The sequence below is a fragment of the Tamandua tetradactyla genome, chromosome 18, assembly GCF_023851605.1.
Source record: "Tamandua tetradactyla isolate mTamTet1 chromosome 18, mTamTet1.pri, whole genome shotgun sequence".
Classification (NCBI taxonomy): domain Eukaryota; kingdom Metazoa; phylum Chordata; class Mammalia; order Pilosa; family Myrmecophagidae; genus Tamandua; species Tamandua tetradactyla.
Window position 1 is genome coordinate 7,929,535 of NC_135344.1, and position 18,112 is coordinate 7,947,646.

At 54.2% G+C, this 18,112-nt stretch overlaps 1 protein-coding gene across 3 annotated transcripts in view; it reads right to left on the bottom strand.

The window, feature by feature from the left end:
• Positions 1-18,112, bottom strand: part of CNDP1 (carnosine dipeptidase 1) — a 46,556-nt gene that overhangs the window by 17,405 nt on the left and 11,039 nt on the right. The window contains exons 1-6 of one of the 3 annotated variants that reach the window (XM_077135221.1): positions 17,565-17,727; positions 10,894-11,022; positions 7,540-7,689; positions 6,602-6,764; positions 5,804-5,892; positions 2,434-2,634 (exon numbers count right to left, since the gene is read on the bottom strand). In XM_077135221.1, coding sequence (XP_076991336.1) covers positions 2,434-2,634; positions 5,804-5,892; positions 6,602-6,764; positions 7,540-7,689; positions 10,894-10,977 — 687 coding nt within the window. In that variant the 5' untranslated portion in view covers positions 10,978-11,022; positions 17,565-17,727. Of the gene's footprint in view, positions 1-2,433; positions 2,635-5,803; positions 5,893-6,601; positions 6,765-7,539; positions 7,690-10,893; positions 11,023-11,218; positions 11,443-17,564; positions 17,728-18,112 lie in introns of those variants that run through there. The other 2 variants (XM_077135222.1, XM_077135220.1) reach the window with 2 other exon arrangements.

Consider the following 18,112-nt stretch of genomic DNA (forward strand, 5'->3'; position numbering starts at 1 on the left):
ATATCTCTTTAAGCATTCATTTTCTTCCTCCCATCCTTAAAGCTTGCTCCTTTATAGACAGAGCTTCAAGAACTCATTTCATTTATTACTTCCATCCTCTTTAATGTTCACCCCTGTGGGTTTCACCTTTTACCTAAACACTGACCTAAAAATTTGGGTTGTTTACAGTGTATTCCAGATTCCCTAATCCAGCAAATTTGAACTGAACTCAACATTTTTTGCTATAATTACTTTTAGCCCATTTCCAAAACAAGGAGAGATCCCAGTTCTGGAAGTCTATCCCCTAAGAATTATCCTTGATTTCCTCCTATGCATACCATATCCAGTTATCAATTACTAATGAGGGTGCTTTTCTTTTTCTTTTTTGGTGTCTTGGGTTCATTCCCTCCCTTCTTTCCTGCCCAGCTGGTCTTTTACCGGTCCAATCCATCTTTAATATAATGCCAGATGAACGTTTCATTCAATTACTTTAGCTTAAGATTTTTTTTTTTTTCTTTGCAGTTTTGTTTTGTTTTGCATGGGCAGGCACTGGAAATTGAACCTGGGTCTCCAGTATAGTAGGTGAGAACTCTGCCTGCTGAACCACCGTGGCCCACCCAAGATTTTATCTTATTAAGCATAAATAGTAACTATAGCATTTTGGAGTTTACAGAATTCTACCTTCCAAATCTTGAGCTTCTCTCCTTTTAGCTCTCTTGACACTTATCCTGCCCTTTGCTTTCTGAGAGTTCCCAGTTTAGGTCCCTGTGCTAGTTTGAAATTGTTGTGTACCTCAGAAAAGCCATGTTCTTTAATTCTAATTTAATATTGTAGGGTGGGATCTTTTTGATTAGGCTGTTTCCACAGAAATGTGACCCACCCAATAATGGGTGAGATGTTTTGATTAGGTGGGTTCCATGGAGATGTCTCCACTCATTCAAGGTGAGGTTGCTTACTAGGGTCCTTTAAGAGAGAACCATTCTGGAAAAAGCTTCAGAGCCCACACAACCAGAGACCTTTGGAAATGCAGAAGGAAAACACCCCCAGGGAAGCCATATGAACAAGAAGTCAAAAGAGAAAGCTAAAATTCTAACCTGCATCTGCAACCACTTCTGAAACCCCTTGCACAAGAGGTTTTTGACCCATGACCTGTGCTGAGGGTCTCATCCCTTCTGCCTTGGTGACTCCCCTCTCCCCCATGTCTTCAACTGCTCTCGCTCTCCCATCTCCTAAAGGCTCCTTTTCATTCTATTCTCCCTGCAGGTACCATCCTGTCTCCCTTTTCTTTTTTTTTTTTGCATGGATAGGCATCGGGAATCGAACCAAGGTCTCCGGAACAGCAGGTGAGAACTCTCCCTGCTGAGTCACTTTGGCCTGCCTGCCCTTCTCTTTTTCAAAGCCAAGTTCTGGAACATGTTTTCCACTATGACTGCCACTGCTCCCCTTCCCTCTTTCCCTCCAGGTGATCTCTTTCTGTAGGAGGAAACTCCGTGAGGGTACACACTGCTTTGTTCAGTCCTTTACCCCAGGGATCCAGAAGCGTGCCAGCAAGTGGAATTTTCAACTGCACAAGGGCTCTCCAGCTTTGTACACCTTGGGTTCTCCGCAGTCTGGGATCAAACAGGGCATGCATTACTACTCTACATGGTTCTTTGAGAAAACAGCCAGAAGTGGTTAAGTAATTATTTATGAGACAGGGGACTCCCTGATTCTAAGCGGCACACTCCATCCTAGATGCCTGCATTAAGAGAGCAGGAGAAAGGAGAGGTAGACTCCCTGGGTCTTAGACCCAAAACTAGAGAGCTCGTCTGTGATCACAGCAGCACTGCTGGGGGGGCGTCCCCCGGCCAATCTTACAATTTTACAGCCCTGCTGGGGGGCATCCCCGGGCCAATTGTACAATCTTAAAGCACTGCTGGGGGGGCGTCCCCGGGCCAGTCGTACATTCTTACAACCCTGCTCCGGGGGCGTCCCCGGGCCAATCTTACAATCTTACAGCCCTGCTGAGGGGCGTCCCAGGTCAAGCCAGGAGAAGGAGACAAAGACGCCTGCGCAAGTTGTGCGGCTCCCTGCAGGGCATCCCGGCGCAGGGCAGGCTCGTCCCTGCTCCTCCTCCCTCCCCTCGGCCCTGGCCCCCAGGTTCTTGTCCCGGCAGGCCAGCTGCACTGGCCCCGCCGCGTTCCGGTCCCCCCGCCCGACTGCACCCCCATGCTGGGTCCGCCTCCCAATTCCACAGCGGAGCGCACGCTGTGGCTCAGGACCCACAAACCCCATGAGTCCTGTCTCCAGAAAAATGCACACCAGCACATGCACGGACTGGCCGGGAGGGCTCACGGATGCCCCCAGCTGACAGCCTCGGCTCTGGGAAGAGCTTTCCCTCCAAGACCCCAGAACGGCTCCCTGGCTCCTGTTCCCAAAGCAGACCCTGTGCGGCGGCGCGGGGGCCGCGACTACCTCCACCGTAAAGTAGCAGTTGCCCCGCGTCCCGTAGGTGAGCGCCGGCTTCCTTTTGCTGATCCACAGGTTGTCTGAAATGACGATGCTGTCCACGTCGGAGAAGAAACGCTGCTTTTCTTTCTCGACAAGCTCCTGCAATGCAACGGAACCAGCCTCTTCCATTCCCTCGATGATGAATTTGATATTTATGGGGAGGTCCTGCATTCGACAAGGAAAGAACAACTGCGCAATCTGCCCACTCACATTTTAAAAAGCCCGGACCAGTTTGCATTTAAGGTAAATACATTAGGTACGCACACACTAGCTCAGGGACAGGGGGTGTGCATTCTCAGGAGCCCTGCTCACAGCAGCGGAACTGAACCACGACTGTAAGAGGTGGATTAACGTCAGTTGCAGATACACATGGCGCCCCCAGCTCATCACCTGAATGTTGACAGAACTGGGGGCAGGACGGCCTAAAGAAAAGCATCTCCACTGCCAAGGTCTCTGTGCTGACGTTTCCTCTCCCTCCCCAAAAGGAATTTTTCAGAAAAGGTTATTCAATTACAAATTGCTTTTCTGACCTCATAATTCTGAGCATTATCAATCAGAACAGTTTTCTTTGAAAGAGTATCTAACGTTTAAGCCTCAGGATAATTTTCATTTCAAGTTGTCTAATGTTTAAGTCTTGGGATCATTTTTATTCCACGGATCTGTTATTTCTCAGTGATGATTCCCACCTGCTCTCCCATGTGCCCAGAGGCTTTAATCCCGCAGCACAAAGGAACTCTAGTTTCTCTAGCTAACACTAAGTCGTGGAAGAGCTCCTTTCACATTTGCACGCTATGCCTTCCCCCTCTTTTGGTTTTGATCCTTTTGTGTCTCTATAATTTATGATTTCATATCTTTGACAGCCATACGAAGACGTGAGGCCAAAATCTCCCCAGAGCACATGCACGCACAGAAGGCGAAAAGCAGTCTCGGGTGGCCAGGGCCGTGGCACGCCGTGCGCGCGAGCTCCGAGGGGACGGAGTCACCGATGATGACGGACTCCGGGTGCAGAGAGGATCATGTGCTGGGAAATAGGTGACCTAAGGCCCTTCGCCCGACAAGGGTATTTGGGGATGACGGTTTGTGGAAATGCACTTACGCATCTATGTGTCTCAGAAAGTCGGGCTAATGTTCTGAATCCATAACTCAGACTCTTCACTAACATTTCATTAACAAATTTCTGGAAATCCTAAGAAGCCAGTGGCGGAAGTCCCAGAGAAGGCACTGGCCCAGCAGCCAGGGCTGCGCTTGGTCTCGGGCCCCATTCCTTGACCCCCGAGTGGCCTGCGACTGGCCCCTTCACCGCTCAGGCCTCACTCCCTGTGGACCCCGGGAATGGAGACCCCGTTAGGAAGCCAGCCCCGAGGTGGGAGGTGCCGTGTGTTTGGGGAGGGGCGTGGGGGCGTCCCCACCAGAAGCGGGCACCTGGGCACAGCCATGCGCCTCAGGGCGGGGAATATTTAAGTTCGGTTTGTTATCACGCAATTTTTAGAGTTGAAATGGAAAAAGCAAAGTGGATGTTGTTCTGAGTACAGGAACTTGCTTGCAGATATTGTTTTCCTTCCCTTGTGGGAAAACAAAAGAACAAGACAGGGCAGGACAGGAAGGAGGGAGAGAAACAGAGGGAAAGAGGGGTGGAGTAAGGAAGGGTGAGACAGGGAAGGGAGAGGGAGAGAGAGAAGGGAGGGATGGGGGAGGGAGGAAGGGAGGAGGAAGTAGTAAGAAAAGAAAGCAGGGAGGAGGGAAGGAAGGAGGAAGGCCACTTAAATCTCATGAATTTATTTAGGGCTCACATATAAAAACATAACTTTGAAGCGGTCAACAGGGCCCAGCCAGAAAAAGATTCTGATTTATTAAGCTTGTCTTTCTAAGTGAGAGAAAATGTTGAGTCCAGAGTAGCTAAAGCCCCTCTCCTCTGCTTATGTCCCAGGAGAAAATAAGCTGGAGGGGAAGCCCTGGGAGCTGGTGAGGCAGCCTCAGGAGAAGACCTGAGCAGCAGGTGGTGCTCGGGGCTGGGCTCAGGAGAGGCCCCTTGGGCTTGCGCTGACCCGAGGCAGACACGTGGCAGGACTGGACCCTGCTTCTCCGTCCCCCACGGGTCAGGCAGGGCCCTACTCTCACCAAGGAGCCCTGTCCCCCGACCTTTCCACCCGGGACAGCACCGGGATGTCGCGGAAAGGCTCTGCTCTATGGTCGATGCCCCTTGCCCTTTCCTCTCGGGGACCCCAGTAAACAGACCCCCTTTCTTCCTCAAACATCCAGTGCTGGAAAGTGCTTAATTCAATTAAACCATGACAGTAAGGCAAAGAAAATATAAAAAGGCTACACATTTAAAAGTTAGCCTCACCCATGGTTCTGCCTCCCCCGAGATCACAGAGCTTATAATTTGTGGAGTCGAGACTGGAGTGGCCTCTAGTTCCTGCACCTGCCCACGGCCACCGTGCCACCGAGGGCTGCCTTTCCAGGTCCACACTCAGCGACCTTCACCTGAGCTGCCTCTGCCTGAGTGGGTCAAACAGCCAGCCCGTCTGTTTGTTATTTAAAAATAACTGACATGGGGCTTCCCTCCCGCAGCTGCATCCCCAGGAATGTTCAAGCGTGGACACCAGCATGTTTGGTCTGAGCGAAGAGAAACCCTGGCTCAAGAGCCTGGAGGAACATTCTAGAAGGCCGAGGCCATCAGGAGCTCCGCGGGCAGAGAAGCAGGTGCCCGGTGGACGGGGGCACTCTCGTGGTTCCTGGCCCGTTGGGGTGCTCTGTTTGGGGGTGTCATGGCGTGAGCAAAGGACGTGGCCTGGGCTCAGCAGCAGGGCCCCGCGGGGGGTCGAGGGCACAGCTGCCTTCGCTCGGGCGCCGTCACGGGGACCCTGATGGAAGCCACCGGACTCTCAGAGGAAGGGACCTCCGCGTGCGGGCGGAGCCTCCTGGGCCAGAGATTTCCATCTTGATAGCTTGCAAAGTAGCCAATACACAGCCTAAAATATCTGCGTGTCTATTAACCGTTACACTTTATAATAAGGGGAGAGCAAGACAAAGAAAAAAAAGAGAAGACAAGCTAAGAAGAACATAAAAGGGACAAGTCCCAGCAAAAGTAACTGGGCCGCAGGTTCACTGTGCTTTTTGTGCTGGGTTGTATAACCTGGTTACCAGGGGAGGTTCGAGCTCCTGCACTGCACCAGCCCGACGACCTCACCTGCCTCACCTGTTAGATGGAAGTGGTCGTGACACACACCTGGAAGGATCCTTGGGAAGGACAGACGGCATAAGGGCACAACATGCCCCTCGAGCCCGCTCTGCCATCCCCCTTCCCTGCTGGCCGAGCCCGCAGGGCCCCTACCTGCCCCAGGGCCCTGAAGGTGCTGATGGCGTTCAGCCAGGCGAGGACCGGCCCTTTGTTGTCCGTTGTTCCTCGTCCGTACAGTTTTCCTTTAAAAATAGGGGAAGAATTTTCAGAAAAACATATACAGCCCTGCCAAGTCGAATGAGTTAAAAACAAATGCAGTTCTATGGGACTAACAGGGATTTTTTTTTTTCCCCAGATACAAATTTGCTCTGAAATTGGAAAGTATGATTTCATACGTACAAATATTATGGTCATCCGTAGCCAGGGAATGTAAGATAATTTGAACTATACAGAGCCCTCTGAGCTTAATAATAAGTAGCTATTTCATCCAAGTTCATTGAAAGGAACCTGAGGATTTGCTGCAGAATGGAATGTAACAGCCTCTTATTTTGAATTTTACAGTTAGCAGAAGAATGACGGAAAGATATATATGTATCTCTATTAATTAACCTTTCTTTCTTTTCCTTCTCTTTATAAATTATAAGGTACCTTCAGTAATTTTTAAAAAGGAGAAGGCATGACCCCAACAACTCTCTTCTCCACAAACAAAGAACCCTCCTGCTGGGGTGTGAATTCACCCAGCGGCTCAAAAGTCCAGCGCTTCTTTCACAAATGAAAGAGGCTCTGCTTCGTGAACCGATGGAAAGACCGGAGAAGAGCGATTCTGCTGGTTCCTAACGGTGCCAGGCTAAGGCCTGGAGCCTGGGGCAACGTCACAGCTCAAACCCTGGGCGCCCCTGTCACCAAGGGCCCGCAGGGGGTCCCAGCCCCGGCAGCGAACCAGCCACTGACCGTCCACCTCGGTGAGCGTGTAGGGGTCCGTGAGCCACCCGTCGTCCCTGTGGGCGGGCTGCACGTCCAGGTGCCCGTAGAAGCACACGGTGGGCTTCTGGGGGTCCCTTCCCAGCTCGGCCAGGACAATGGGCGGCAGCAGGAGGCTCTGCCCATCAGGCATCTAGAAGGACATCAGGTCACAGAGAGAAAACAGCTTTATTCTCCCAGGAAATGCACCACGAGGCCTATTCATTATCGTGTAATCTTTACAGCCTGTGTAATTTTTGTGAGCATCACTTTATCCATCCCTAAACAGGCCCCCACGGGCCCTCGAACTTAAAATGGAAAACACAACTAACAGTTAAGTGCTGCCTTCAGTCCTTGCATCCGTCACTGAACAGGCCCTTCTGCCAGGGCTCGGACCGCCCCTCATTTACAGCAGGGGGACAGATCCTGGAAAACCCAAGACCCTCAGCCCCAGAGCAGGCGGCGCAGGGTGTTTGGGTTCCAGGTTGTTTGGGATTGAGTGGATGTCCTAAACAACGATTCCGATCAAAGTGCTCAGCTCTAGACACGGACCCTTCGAGAAGGATGTTTTTGGATTTAAGGGAAGTGATCACTTGGGACAAGTCTGAGCCACCATGCAGTGCAGGGAAGTTGACATTTCATAATAAACTGGCCTGCACTCGCCTTCGCCACCAGCTCCCAAACCCCACCTGCCCACCCCCGCCCCACCCCCACTGCTAGAAATCAATTATACAGTCTGATTTGGGATTAAGTGAATTTTTATTTCTAATCTTTTTTGGGATAACAATTATGGGCTTTTTTTGTTACAGATCAGGATAAACCCTATTTTGCCAACATCAAAGAAAGATATTGCTGATCTCTGCCAGGAATGGTCACTGGGTAGGTAAGAGGGGAAAAAAGCACGAGCCCCACAGGGTACTGCACAGCACCTGCTGAAAACCTGTGTCCACCAAGTCCACACTGGCCCCCAGGTGGCGAAGCTTGTCTGCAGCCAAGTCCATCATTTTCAAGATTTCTTGTCTGAAAGCAGGCAGGGGTTGGACGGAATCGCTCTTTATGGCCACCCAGTCTGCAAGCGTCTGTGGGCAGAGGCAGAAACACAGTCAGCTGGAGGGAAGGGGAATCCCCACTGCACCCCAGGCTCCCTGGCAGGAGCCTTCAAATAGCTAAACGTTCTTCAGTTGATCAAATCCTGAAGACAGCAAACACTGTGAGATTCAAACCACCACCACCACCACCGTCACTACCATCACCACCATCACCACCACTAAATCACCACCATCACCACCACCACCACCACTAATACCACCACCATCACCACCACCACTAATATCACCACCATCACCATCACCACCATCACCACCATCACCACCACTAAATCACCACCACTAAATCACCACCATCACCACCACCACTAATATCACCACCATCACCACCACCACCGTCACTACCATCACCACCATCACCACCACTAAATCACCACCACTAAATCACCACCATCACCACCACCACCACCACTAATACCACCACCATCACCACCACCACTAATACCACCACCATCACCACCACCACTAATATCACCACCATCACCATCACCACCATCACCACCATCACCACCATCACCACCACTAATATCACCACCATCACCACCATCACCACCACCACCACCATCACCATCACCACCATCACCACCACCACTAATATCACCACCATCACCATCACCACCATCACCACCACCACCATCACCATCACCACCATCACCACCACCACTAATATCACCACCATCACCACCACCACCACCATCACCACCATCACCACCACCACCACCACCACTAATATCACCACCATCACCATCACCATCATCACCATCGTCACCACCACCACCACTAATATCACCACCATCACCACCATCACCACCATCACCACCACCAACACCATCACCATAGCCACCATCATTATCATTGCAGTTACTGTCCATTTTTATGAGCGTGACACTTTAGGTATTTCTAACCCTTGTCACAACTCTGCTTCTAAGGACTATTACTCCCATTTTATTGAGGAGGAAATTGAAGACCAGACAGGTGAAGGAACAGCCCCCAAATCATCACAATCACAAGTACCTGAACTGGGTGCAAACCAGGTCCAGCTGGCATCATAGCCCATGATCTTTGAATTATCTCCACATTCATTCACTCATTCAATCAACAAACATCAATCCATTGAAAAAAAAGCAATTGACAAATGAGTTGGAGGTTTTATCCAGAATCCTGTAGACAAGAACTCCAGAGCCTAAGGGTGGGGGGAGAGTTGTCTTCTTGCGTTAGCTGGGCCACACCCCCTGGGAGCCCATCAGGGTTGCCCAGGAGGATCCACACTGTTCCCAACTGTGAACATCTACAGAGCCAGCCAGCTCTCCCCAGTCTGAGCCCCACTGTGGGTAGCTGGTCCTTCTGGGGTCTGGGTTTTCTTTTCATTTTGCTTCACGCACGCGCCTCTTGGGGATGGGGGAACCCACGCCAATGACACCCCACTGTGGCCTCTGCCCCATCACCCTTCATTTTGGACGTTGTGCTTGGCTGCTGCATCCGGTTGCCACGGTAACCCAGGACTTACACCCCTGACCTGACTCTCCCCATGCCTGGCTGTGTGTAACAGAGCATCCTAACCTCTCTGAGCCTCTGTTTTCTCACCTGGACAAGGAGCATGTCACCACTTCTCTATCCACAGGGCTCCTGGGCAGCTTCAGGGCAACGATGTGCCTATAAGACCCTGCGAGGGCCTGGCACCAAGCTGGTGTGGGATGAATGCGGCTGAATCCGATTTGTTAATACCAGCCATTCCTGCTGCAGAATTAGTATTGAGCTGCTTGTACTGGGATAGTCAGTTTTGTGGAAAAGCACGCCTATTTGCATAACCAGTCTTGGACTCCACTCCGTATTTTATTTTAAGAAGGAAGATTGATCTCTCTATCCTGGGTATAGTACTTTTTTAAAAAAAATTAAGATATTTATTCATAAGGAATATTTTCCTTTACATTTGTTGTGGGGCCTTTCAAACTAGAATTTATAGAGCAGATGCAGCTCAGGTGCTGCTACACGTAACGGGAGTTGGGAAGGACAGATGTTCCGGCTGGAAGGCCAGTCTCAGCACATGCGCCACCCCCCACCCCACACACCCCATTTCTCTATCCCCCATGAATTCCAACCTACAACAGGAAGCCCCCACCAGGTTCCTAAAATCTAAAAGGTTTTCATGCCAAGTTCATATTCCAATACGAAGACGGATTAACTGACATTCCATCTCGGACCTTCAGCCTGGCCTGGGCACTCCTCTCTGTGCCTCAGCATGAAACACAAACAGCTGACACCTAATCGTGCCACAGGAACATGCCTAAGCCAGGCTGATGGCTGCTGTGAACACAGACGGGGTGCCTGGCAAGGGCAAGATGCCGTGCTGGGTGCCCAGGACCCAAAGTCAGGGGAGACTTCATGGGGCTCCCTGCTGGAGATGGGGGGTGGGGGGCAACAGAACCCCGAGAGCCACGGGGGCCTGGGGGTGTGCAGAGGAGGCCCCGGGGCAGGGGGCAAGACGTGGGGTCCGCGCACTGGGGGCCTCCCTACACCCTTCCCTTTCCCTCCCCTCTTCTCTTTCCCCCTACCCTCTCCCCTTTCCCTCCTTCCCTCCTCTTCTTTTCCCCATCCTTTCCTCCTCTCTCTCTCTATTTCCTATCTTCTATCCTCCTCCTTCTCTCTCTTTCTATTTCTTTCTCTCCCTCTGTCTCTGTCTCTCTCGACAGATGGAGAGAGCGAGAAAGAGAGAGAGTGGGCTGTCCACGCAATGCAATGGACTGGCATGACGGAGCATCAGGAATGAGGCAGGGGATTAGAAAGGAAGAGGCAAAGGGCACTTTGCATGCGGGCTACGAAGCCAAGTGCCCTGACGCGAACCTGTGCGGAGCCTGGAGGCAGGTGGCACAAAGCGCGAGGGCGTTTGGGGCCAAGGTGGGTGTCGTTTAGGGGGCCGGAGGGGAGCTCGAGCAGGGACGACCCCGCCTTCCACCCAGGGGCCAGGGACAGGTGGGGGGACACGCCCCTTTGTCAAGAAATGGCCAAGGGGGCATGGTACAGAGACCTGCTGAATATTGATCCTTTTGCTTCAGTGAAGAGTCCCAGACATTTAAAATGAAATCCAAATTTGGCCCCCAATTCCCATCTCCCAGCAGGTCACCTGATGCCACCCGGACACCCGCGGGCAGCACCAGCCCTCTGCGGGGTCGCGCCTACCTGCACAAACTCATCCTGGTGCAGGTCAATGTGGTGGAAGAGCCGCTCCAGGAGCGCGGGGAGCGGGGTGGGGGGCGAGGCCATGCCCCCCGGGAGCAGCAGCAGCAGCAGGACGAGGACGCCGGGCGCCTGAGGACAACCGAGAGGACACGTCAGCCCCGGGCATCTGGACTTTCAACCCTGCCCAGCCTGGAAGCTCACGCTGTCCACGGTGAACCCTGGCCTCAGTGGCAAAGGCGGGTTTGCTCGAAGCGTGGCCTTGCTGCCCCTTTCCCCAAACACTACACTTTTGACGCTAAGGAATTTAATGCAAGAGAAACCAAACCACATGCTCGTTGTTAACGGTGTAATTCAACTTAGTCCACGAGCCGTCCTTCCCGATGAGCCCCCCCGGGAAGGGGGGTCGTGCCCCCCCGCGGGCCGAGGCGTCCCTGTGCAAGAGAGAAGGGGGAGGGGGTCAAAACCTCCTGTGCGACTGCCCGCTGCATTGGAAGGAATACTGTGCGAATGCCCACTGCATTGGAAGGAATACTGTGCGACTGCCCACTGCATTGGAAGGAATACTGTGCGACTGCCCGCTGCATTGGAAGGAATACTGTGCAGCTGCCCGCTGCATTGGAAGGAATACTGTGCGAATGCCCACTGCATTGGAAGGAATACTGTGCGAATGCCCACTGCACTGGAAGGAATACTGTGCGACTGCCCACTGCACTGGAAGGAATACTGTGCAGCTGCCCACTGCATTGGAAGGAATACTGTGCGACTGCCTACTGCACTGGAAGGAATACTGTGCGACTGCCCACTGCACTGGAAGGAATACTGTGCAAATGCCCACTGCATTGGAAGGAATACTGTGCAGCTGCCCACTGCATTGGAAGGAATACTGTGCGAATGCCCACTGCATTGGAAGGAATACTGTGCGACTGCCCACAGCACTGGAAGGAATACTGTGCGACTGCCCGCTGCACTGGAAGGAATACTGTGCGACTGCCCACTGCACTGGAAGGAATACTGTGCGACTGCCCACTGCACTGGAAGGAATACTGTGCAGCTGCCCACTGCATTGGAAGGAATACTGTGCGACTGCCCACTGCATTGGAAGGAATACTGTGCGAATGCCCACTGCATTGGAAGGAATACTGTGCAGCTGCCCACTGCACTGGAAGGAATACTGTGCGACTGCCCACTGCATTGGAAGGAATACTGTATGACTGTGCTTTACAGGAAAGAAAAAGAAACGGATGCACCGTGACCCACAGGGAACACGTGCCACCGCTGCTCACCGAGGACCGGGCCCAGGGCCAGGCCGCCAGCACCTGCCCCCTGCTGGACCCCCACAGCCCCACGGCCAGACCCGGACAGTCCAACGGCCAGGCCCCTGAGAGTCCCGTGGCTGAGCCCCTGACAGTTCGATGGGCGGGTGCCCTAACCGCCCCACGTCCACCCCTGAGGGTCCCTCAGCCCTCTCTCCAATGCCACCTCCACCCGGAGCCTCTGTCCGGGTCCCCCCACAACCCCAGGCATTGTCGCTTCCTGAAGCACCGTCCCTGGCTTCCCGTCTGGGCCCACCCCAGCTGTGCTCCCCCCTTGAGAGAGGCTCCGGCCCCTGGCCACCCAGTCCCCAGCACGCTGGCGGGCACTTGGTGGGCGCTCATTAAAGGCTTTCTGAATTAGTCGAAGGCCCGCTGAGGCCACTGGACCTCACCTGGGGACTAGGGGCCGCGAAATGGGACTCTGGGACGTGCGGGGTGGGAGGGACTGGGCTTTAGAGCAACTCGGCCGGCCCCAGGGGCTAGAGGGCGGGAGGGGGTCCTGCGCCATCAGACAGGAGCGCCGCCCACCTGGAGCTGAGGTTGGTAAATTGCCCTATGTTTCACCCATAGGGTGCCTTCTGGGTTGTTAGCCCCCCGGCCCCCCAGCCACACCCAGTGCCCGAGACCAGGCGGGAGGGGCAGAAGGGAAGGGACCCACGGGGCCTCGGCTAACCCAGGCCACGCCACCCTCTCCCCTGCTCGGGAATAGAAGGAATGGCCCTGCCCCTGGCTGCTCCTAGCCGCCTGCCCACGGCTACTCCCGCCCATAACACTGCATCGTTATTAATAAGAATAAATAAATGAATAAAACCTCAAACTTGTTCCCAAACTCTTTCCACGCGTCTGGAGAAAAAGAAAGCTTCATAAGGAGTCACGGGGCTCAATCAGTTACAAGAATAGAACAGAAAACGCATCCTGACTCTGGGGAAAAGGGTTGTAACTGGAGATTCTGGACGGATTTTGAAATATATCAGATTTGCCGACACTTACAAAGGAGCCAGAGGCCGTGGCGCTGTGTCCGTCCGGTCGGTAGCGCAGCCCGGCGATGCGGTCCCAGCGCGCATGAGATCGTACACCTGCTTAATGCCCAAGCCTGGAGCCTGAGGGAGGGACTGGCGGCCCCACCTCCCCCTCGGCTCCGGGGCCCCGGCCTCCGCCTGCCCTGGGAGACGCTGGGGCCACGCGGCGTCAGGCCGGGGACACGCGAGACCTGCCAGCAGCACCGCGTGGCCGCGGGAGCTCCCACAGAAATGCAGCGGGCTCAGCTCGGCCGCTCCCGGACGCCCCGCCCCGTCACCGACGCGCATTTAGTATCAGCTGCGGGCCAGGCATGCGCCTCGTTACCAAAGGGATCCAAAGGTGACTGCGATGCTGGATCTGGTCCCCAGACCAAGGACCTAACAGTCATGCCATACCCAGTGCCTGTCGCAGGGGGTCTGGCGGACGCCATGTGTGTGCTTGCAGGGGTGGGGGGGACCAGCCAGTCCAGGAGGGCAAGGGTGGGCTTATCCCTGGCACCCATCCCTGCAGTATCTTGACACCTGTGGGGCCCAAGGCGGCTTCCAAAACTCCTGCGGAGCTGAGGCAGTGCGGGCCTGCTCCTGCGCAAGGCCGCAGGACTCTCGGCTGGGCGACGGGTGAGCACCTACCTACTGCCCAGGTCTGATTCCTGAGACGTGCAGGACGGGTGTCCCCTGGTGGGCTGGGCTGAGGCTTGCCGGGGTGGGTGGACCTCAGAGTCCAGAGCTCCAGGACGCACCCCTTCCTTCAAAGCAGAGGGGCAGGGGCCCCGCCAAACCCCCGCGAGCCTGCCCCACGGCTGCAGACGCGCTCACAGGAGCGGGCTTGTCCGGGACGTCGCCCCGAGGCTGCTGTGTACGAAGGAGCCCCGGCAGGTTCCTTCCGAAGGCGCTGACGGGCCTTCCCACTTCTCCGTCTGCCACCTTCCTGACTTCCTCGTCGCCCCTGGAACTTAGTTTCCACAGGGCTGCCGGGTGATCTCTTTGGAAGGTGGACGTTTCGTTTCTTGGTTGCCAAAGCAAATCCCATGCGAGTGTGGGCACAAGCAATGGAATTTGTGGTCACGGATTTGAGGCTAGGGGAGGCCCAAAGCTGGGTGCCGTGGAGACGATGCTTTCCTTGAAGACTGTGCTCGGGGTGGGGTAGGGGTGGGGGTGCTGCAGCCGCCCCTCGGCCTGGCTCCCAGCACAGGCAGTGCACCCCGCGGCCACCTGGCCCTGCTCTGCTCTTCCCTCGGCTTTCAGCCTCGTGCCTGCCCTGGCGCTCTCTCTCTCTCTCTCTCTGTCTGAACATATTTCCACTCCTAAAGGCCTCCAGTACGGGGTAACCCGTCCTGCCTGAGGTGTCACACCTTAATGAAGTTGCCTCATCCAAAGGTCCCACCTGTGGTGCAGCCCACAGGGAAGGACTGAGTCTAAGAGCGTGACTTTTCTGGGGTTCGCAGAGGATCAGCGCTTGTCTCCCACTGTTTTAGAGCCTTCCAGGAACTCCCCAGGGCACTTGGGGGAGAAGCCAAGCATCCTGGCCTGGCCGAGATGTCGGCCCACGGACCCCTGCAGTCCGCCGCCCCCGCGCCCCCCACCACCTGCTCCTGAGGCACCAGCAGCCACAGGGCCAAGGCGAGAGGCGGGGCATCCCGCAGAATGAGCAGTCATGGCTCCCACAGACGTGGACACACGGACGCCATCGCTTCCCACCGAATGCTCTGGCTCCAGTGCTGATGCCCAGGCCCGTCTGCCTTGTCGGGTCAGGCTGGACAGACTGCAGCACACTCGGGTTACAAAGGCCCTCCGGCCAGGACTCGGTTCGTGTAACACCTGAGTGACCACAGAGAGAACCCTTGTCCACCAAACAAGAAGGCAAAGGGGATCCTAGCTTTCAATGAGGGGACATGACAAAAGAAACCACAAAGTCGTGGTGCGGTGGCCGGGAGAACACTGACCCGAAGTTCACGAGAGCCACGACCGAGCCCAGGCCGGAAGCCCTGGCTTTGCTACTCTAAGGAAGTTTCTTTGCCTCTCTGAGCCTTCACTTCCTCTGCTAACATCAGGGGCCTGGAGACTGCCAGTGTCCCAGAGGCATCCGGCTCCTGGCCAAGAGCCTTGTGAGCTGTCTCAGGCCCTGCCACAGGTCGTCACGCAGGTTCCACCTGGAGGGCTTCATGGAGGAAGTGGCCCTCCCACCAGACAAGATGCAGCCAGGGCGCCACCCTCTCTGCAGAGAGCTGCAGTCCAGGGCTCAGCGCCCCCAACCTGGCCGGCTGTGACTCGCAGCTGCACTCCCAGCCCAGGTGCCTCCACTCAACGGATTCTCAAAAAGGGTGCCGAGACATTCAGGGGGAAATGAAGAGTCTCTTCACCACAATGGTCCCAGGACAGCTGGACAGACACCAAAAGAATGGAGCTGGACCCTAGCTCATGCCACGTACAGAAATTCTCAAAATGGATCAAAGATATAAATGCAAGAGCTAAAACTCTTGAAAGAAAACATGACAGTTAATCTTCATGGCCTTGAGTCAGGCAATGAATTCTTAGATAAGACACCAAAAGCACAGTAACAAAAGAAAAAACAGACAAATTGTATATCATTAAAACTAAAATCCCGTGTTCCTCAAAGGACATCCTTGAGAAAAGGAAGAGATGAACCACAGAATGGGAAAAAATTTCAAATCACTTATCAAATCAAATATATGTATCTAGACTATATAAAGATTATTACAAATAATAAAAAGATAAATAATCCAACTTAAACAGGGGCAAAGGATCTGAATAAGACATTTCTCCAAAGAAGACATGTAAATAGCTGATAAGTACATGAAAAGTTGCTCAACATTATTAGCCATCAGGGAAATGCAAATCAAAACCACAGTGAGAGACACTTCCTACTCACTGGAATGGTTAGAATTTAAAGGACAGGCAGTTTAAGGATTGCTGGCGGGGACGGGAAGGAACTGGGACTCTCAGACACTGCGTGGGGATGTGAAACGATGCAGCCGCTTTGGAAAAACAGTCTGGAAGTTCTCCAGCATACGGGAACACAGAGACTACATGACCCAGCAATTACACTTAGGTATACGGAAACATATGTTAAGTGAAAACGCACGAGGAAGATGTCAACATGAAAACTTGTACACAAATGTCCACACAACAATTTTTACATGAATGTTCACAGCTGCATGGCTCATAATAGTCAAAAAAAAATGAAATAAACCCAATGTCCATCTACAGATGAATGGATAAACAAAGTAGGCCACATACGCACAGTGGAATAATGCTTAGCCATAAAAAGGAATAAAGGCCTGGTACAAGCTACCACACAGATGAGCCCTGAAATAAGCCAGATACAAAAGGCCACATTTGGTATGATTCCACTTACATAAAGGCCCAGAACAGGCAGCTCCATAGAGACAGAAAGTACAGCGGGGGCTTCTACAGGCCAGCAGGATCGGGGAAATGGGGGTGACAGCTCATGGGAACAGGTTTTCTTTCTCGGGTGATAACAATGCAAAATTGGTTGTGGTGGTGACTGCGTAGCTCTGTGACTATACTAAAAACCGGTTGTGCACCGTGCACCTGGGTGAATTATATTTCAGTATCTGGAGATTCTGAGAGGCTATTCCTGGCTTTGCCTTCTTGGGAAAAATAAAGGAATTGGAGAACTGGAAGGTAAAAATGGGGGTTAGGGACCAGACTCAGGGGACCCCTGTCTCGGTGGGTCCCCTGGGATGGAGGGGTGCGGCCCCCCCTTGACTGCAGGATCCCCGTGGAGGAAACACCATCTACCTCCAAGCCAGCGCTATGCCGCGGGCTGTGCTTAGGTTTGGAACAGGAGTTACAGCGTCCCCACGCTGTACCTTGTCTTTAAATGCTTTAAAGGCTTCTTGGTCCCATCCCCGGGCTCTGCTGCCTTCCCAGCCCTCCCCCCAAAAGGGGACAGTCAGCTCTACTTCACTTGCTAAGATTCCTCTTAGTTCTTCGCCTTCTTCCTTCTCCTTCCCCTTCTCCCTCCCCACCCGCTCACCCGCCCCCGGCTTCCCAGAGGATCTGACATCCGCTGGCCCCTCTCGCTCCTGCCCTCGCTGACGACGCTGGGGAAAGGGACATGGTGCCTGGCCTCGGTTTTGGCCTGGAGCCAGCAGCAGAGAGAAGCTGTGGGTCCACCAGGACCCCTGGGCTCTGTTTCTTCTTTTCCATGTTGAATAGAACATAGACTAGAGAGGGAAGCATTGCTGCCTCCCACCCGCGCAGCCTTGGGGGGGGCTTCCCAGGCCCCCAGCCGCCCCTCCTGCACCCAGGAGCTCCTGCTCCGCTGGGTCCGCCGCGCCCCAGGCCCACCTACCGCAGCCTTGAAGAACGCACTCCGCACTTCTGTGCCGATGACTGTGCTACCGCCGAGAAAAGGGTTGTTGGCCCAGTTAATGTCCCCAGGACAGGGTTAAGAAAAGCAGCTCAACAGGCCTTTCGGGATTCTGGGAAGTACCTGGACAGCAGCGGACGGGAGGGAGCCCAAGCCGGAAGAAGAGCGAGCTGGGGGCGGGGGTGGGGGTGGGAGCAGAGTGGGATGGGGTGGGGGACAGGGTGGGGTGGGGTGGGCTGGGGCAGGGTGGGGGGCGGGGGCAGCGGGGCCTCCCGGAGTGGCCAGAGTCCCCCTTCCCGGCTGTGAGCGCCCGAGGAGCAGCCTCTGACCCAGGCGCGGTGCCCTTGAAGGGTGAAGGGCTGGAAGCGGCATCGCCCCGACCCTGCGCGGCCCCGCACACCCCGCACAGAGTTTCCTCTGAGATCTCAGAGTCTGCTGCCTTGGCTTCCTGTAAGTGCCACTTGCGTAGACGTGTTACTAGGATGAATGTAAAATCGCTGCAGGAGAGAGCGAGTGTGCCTGGAGCCCAG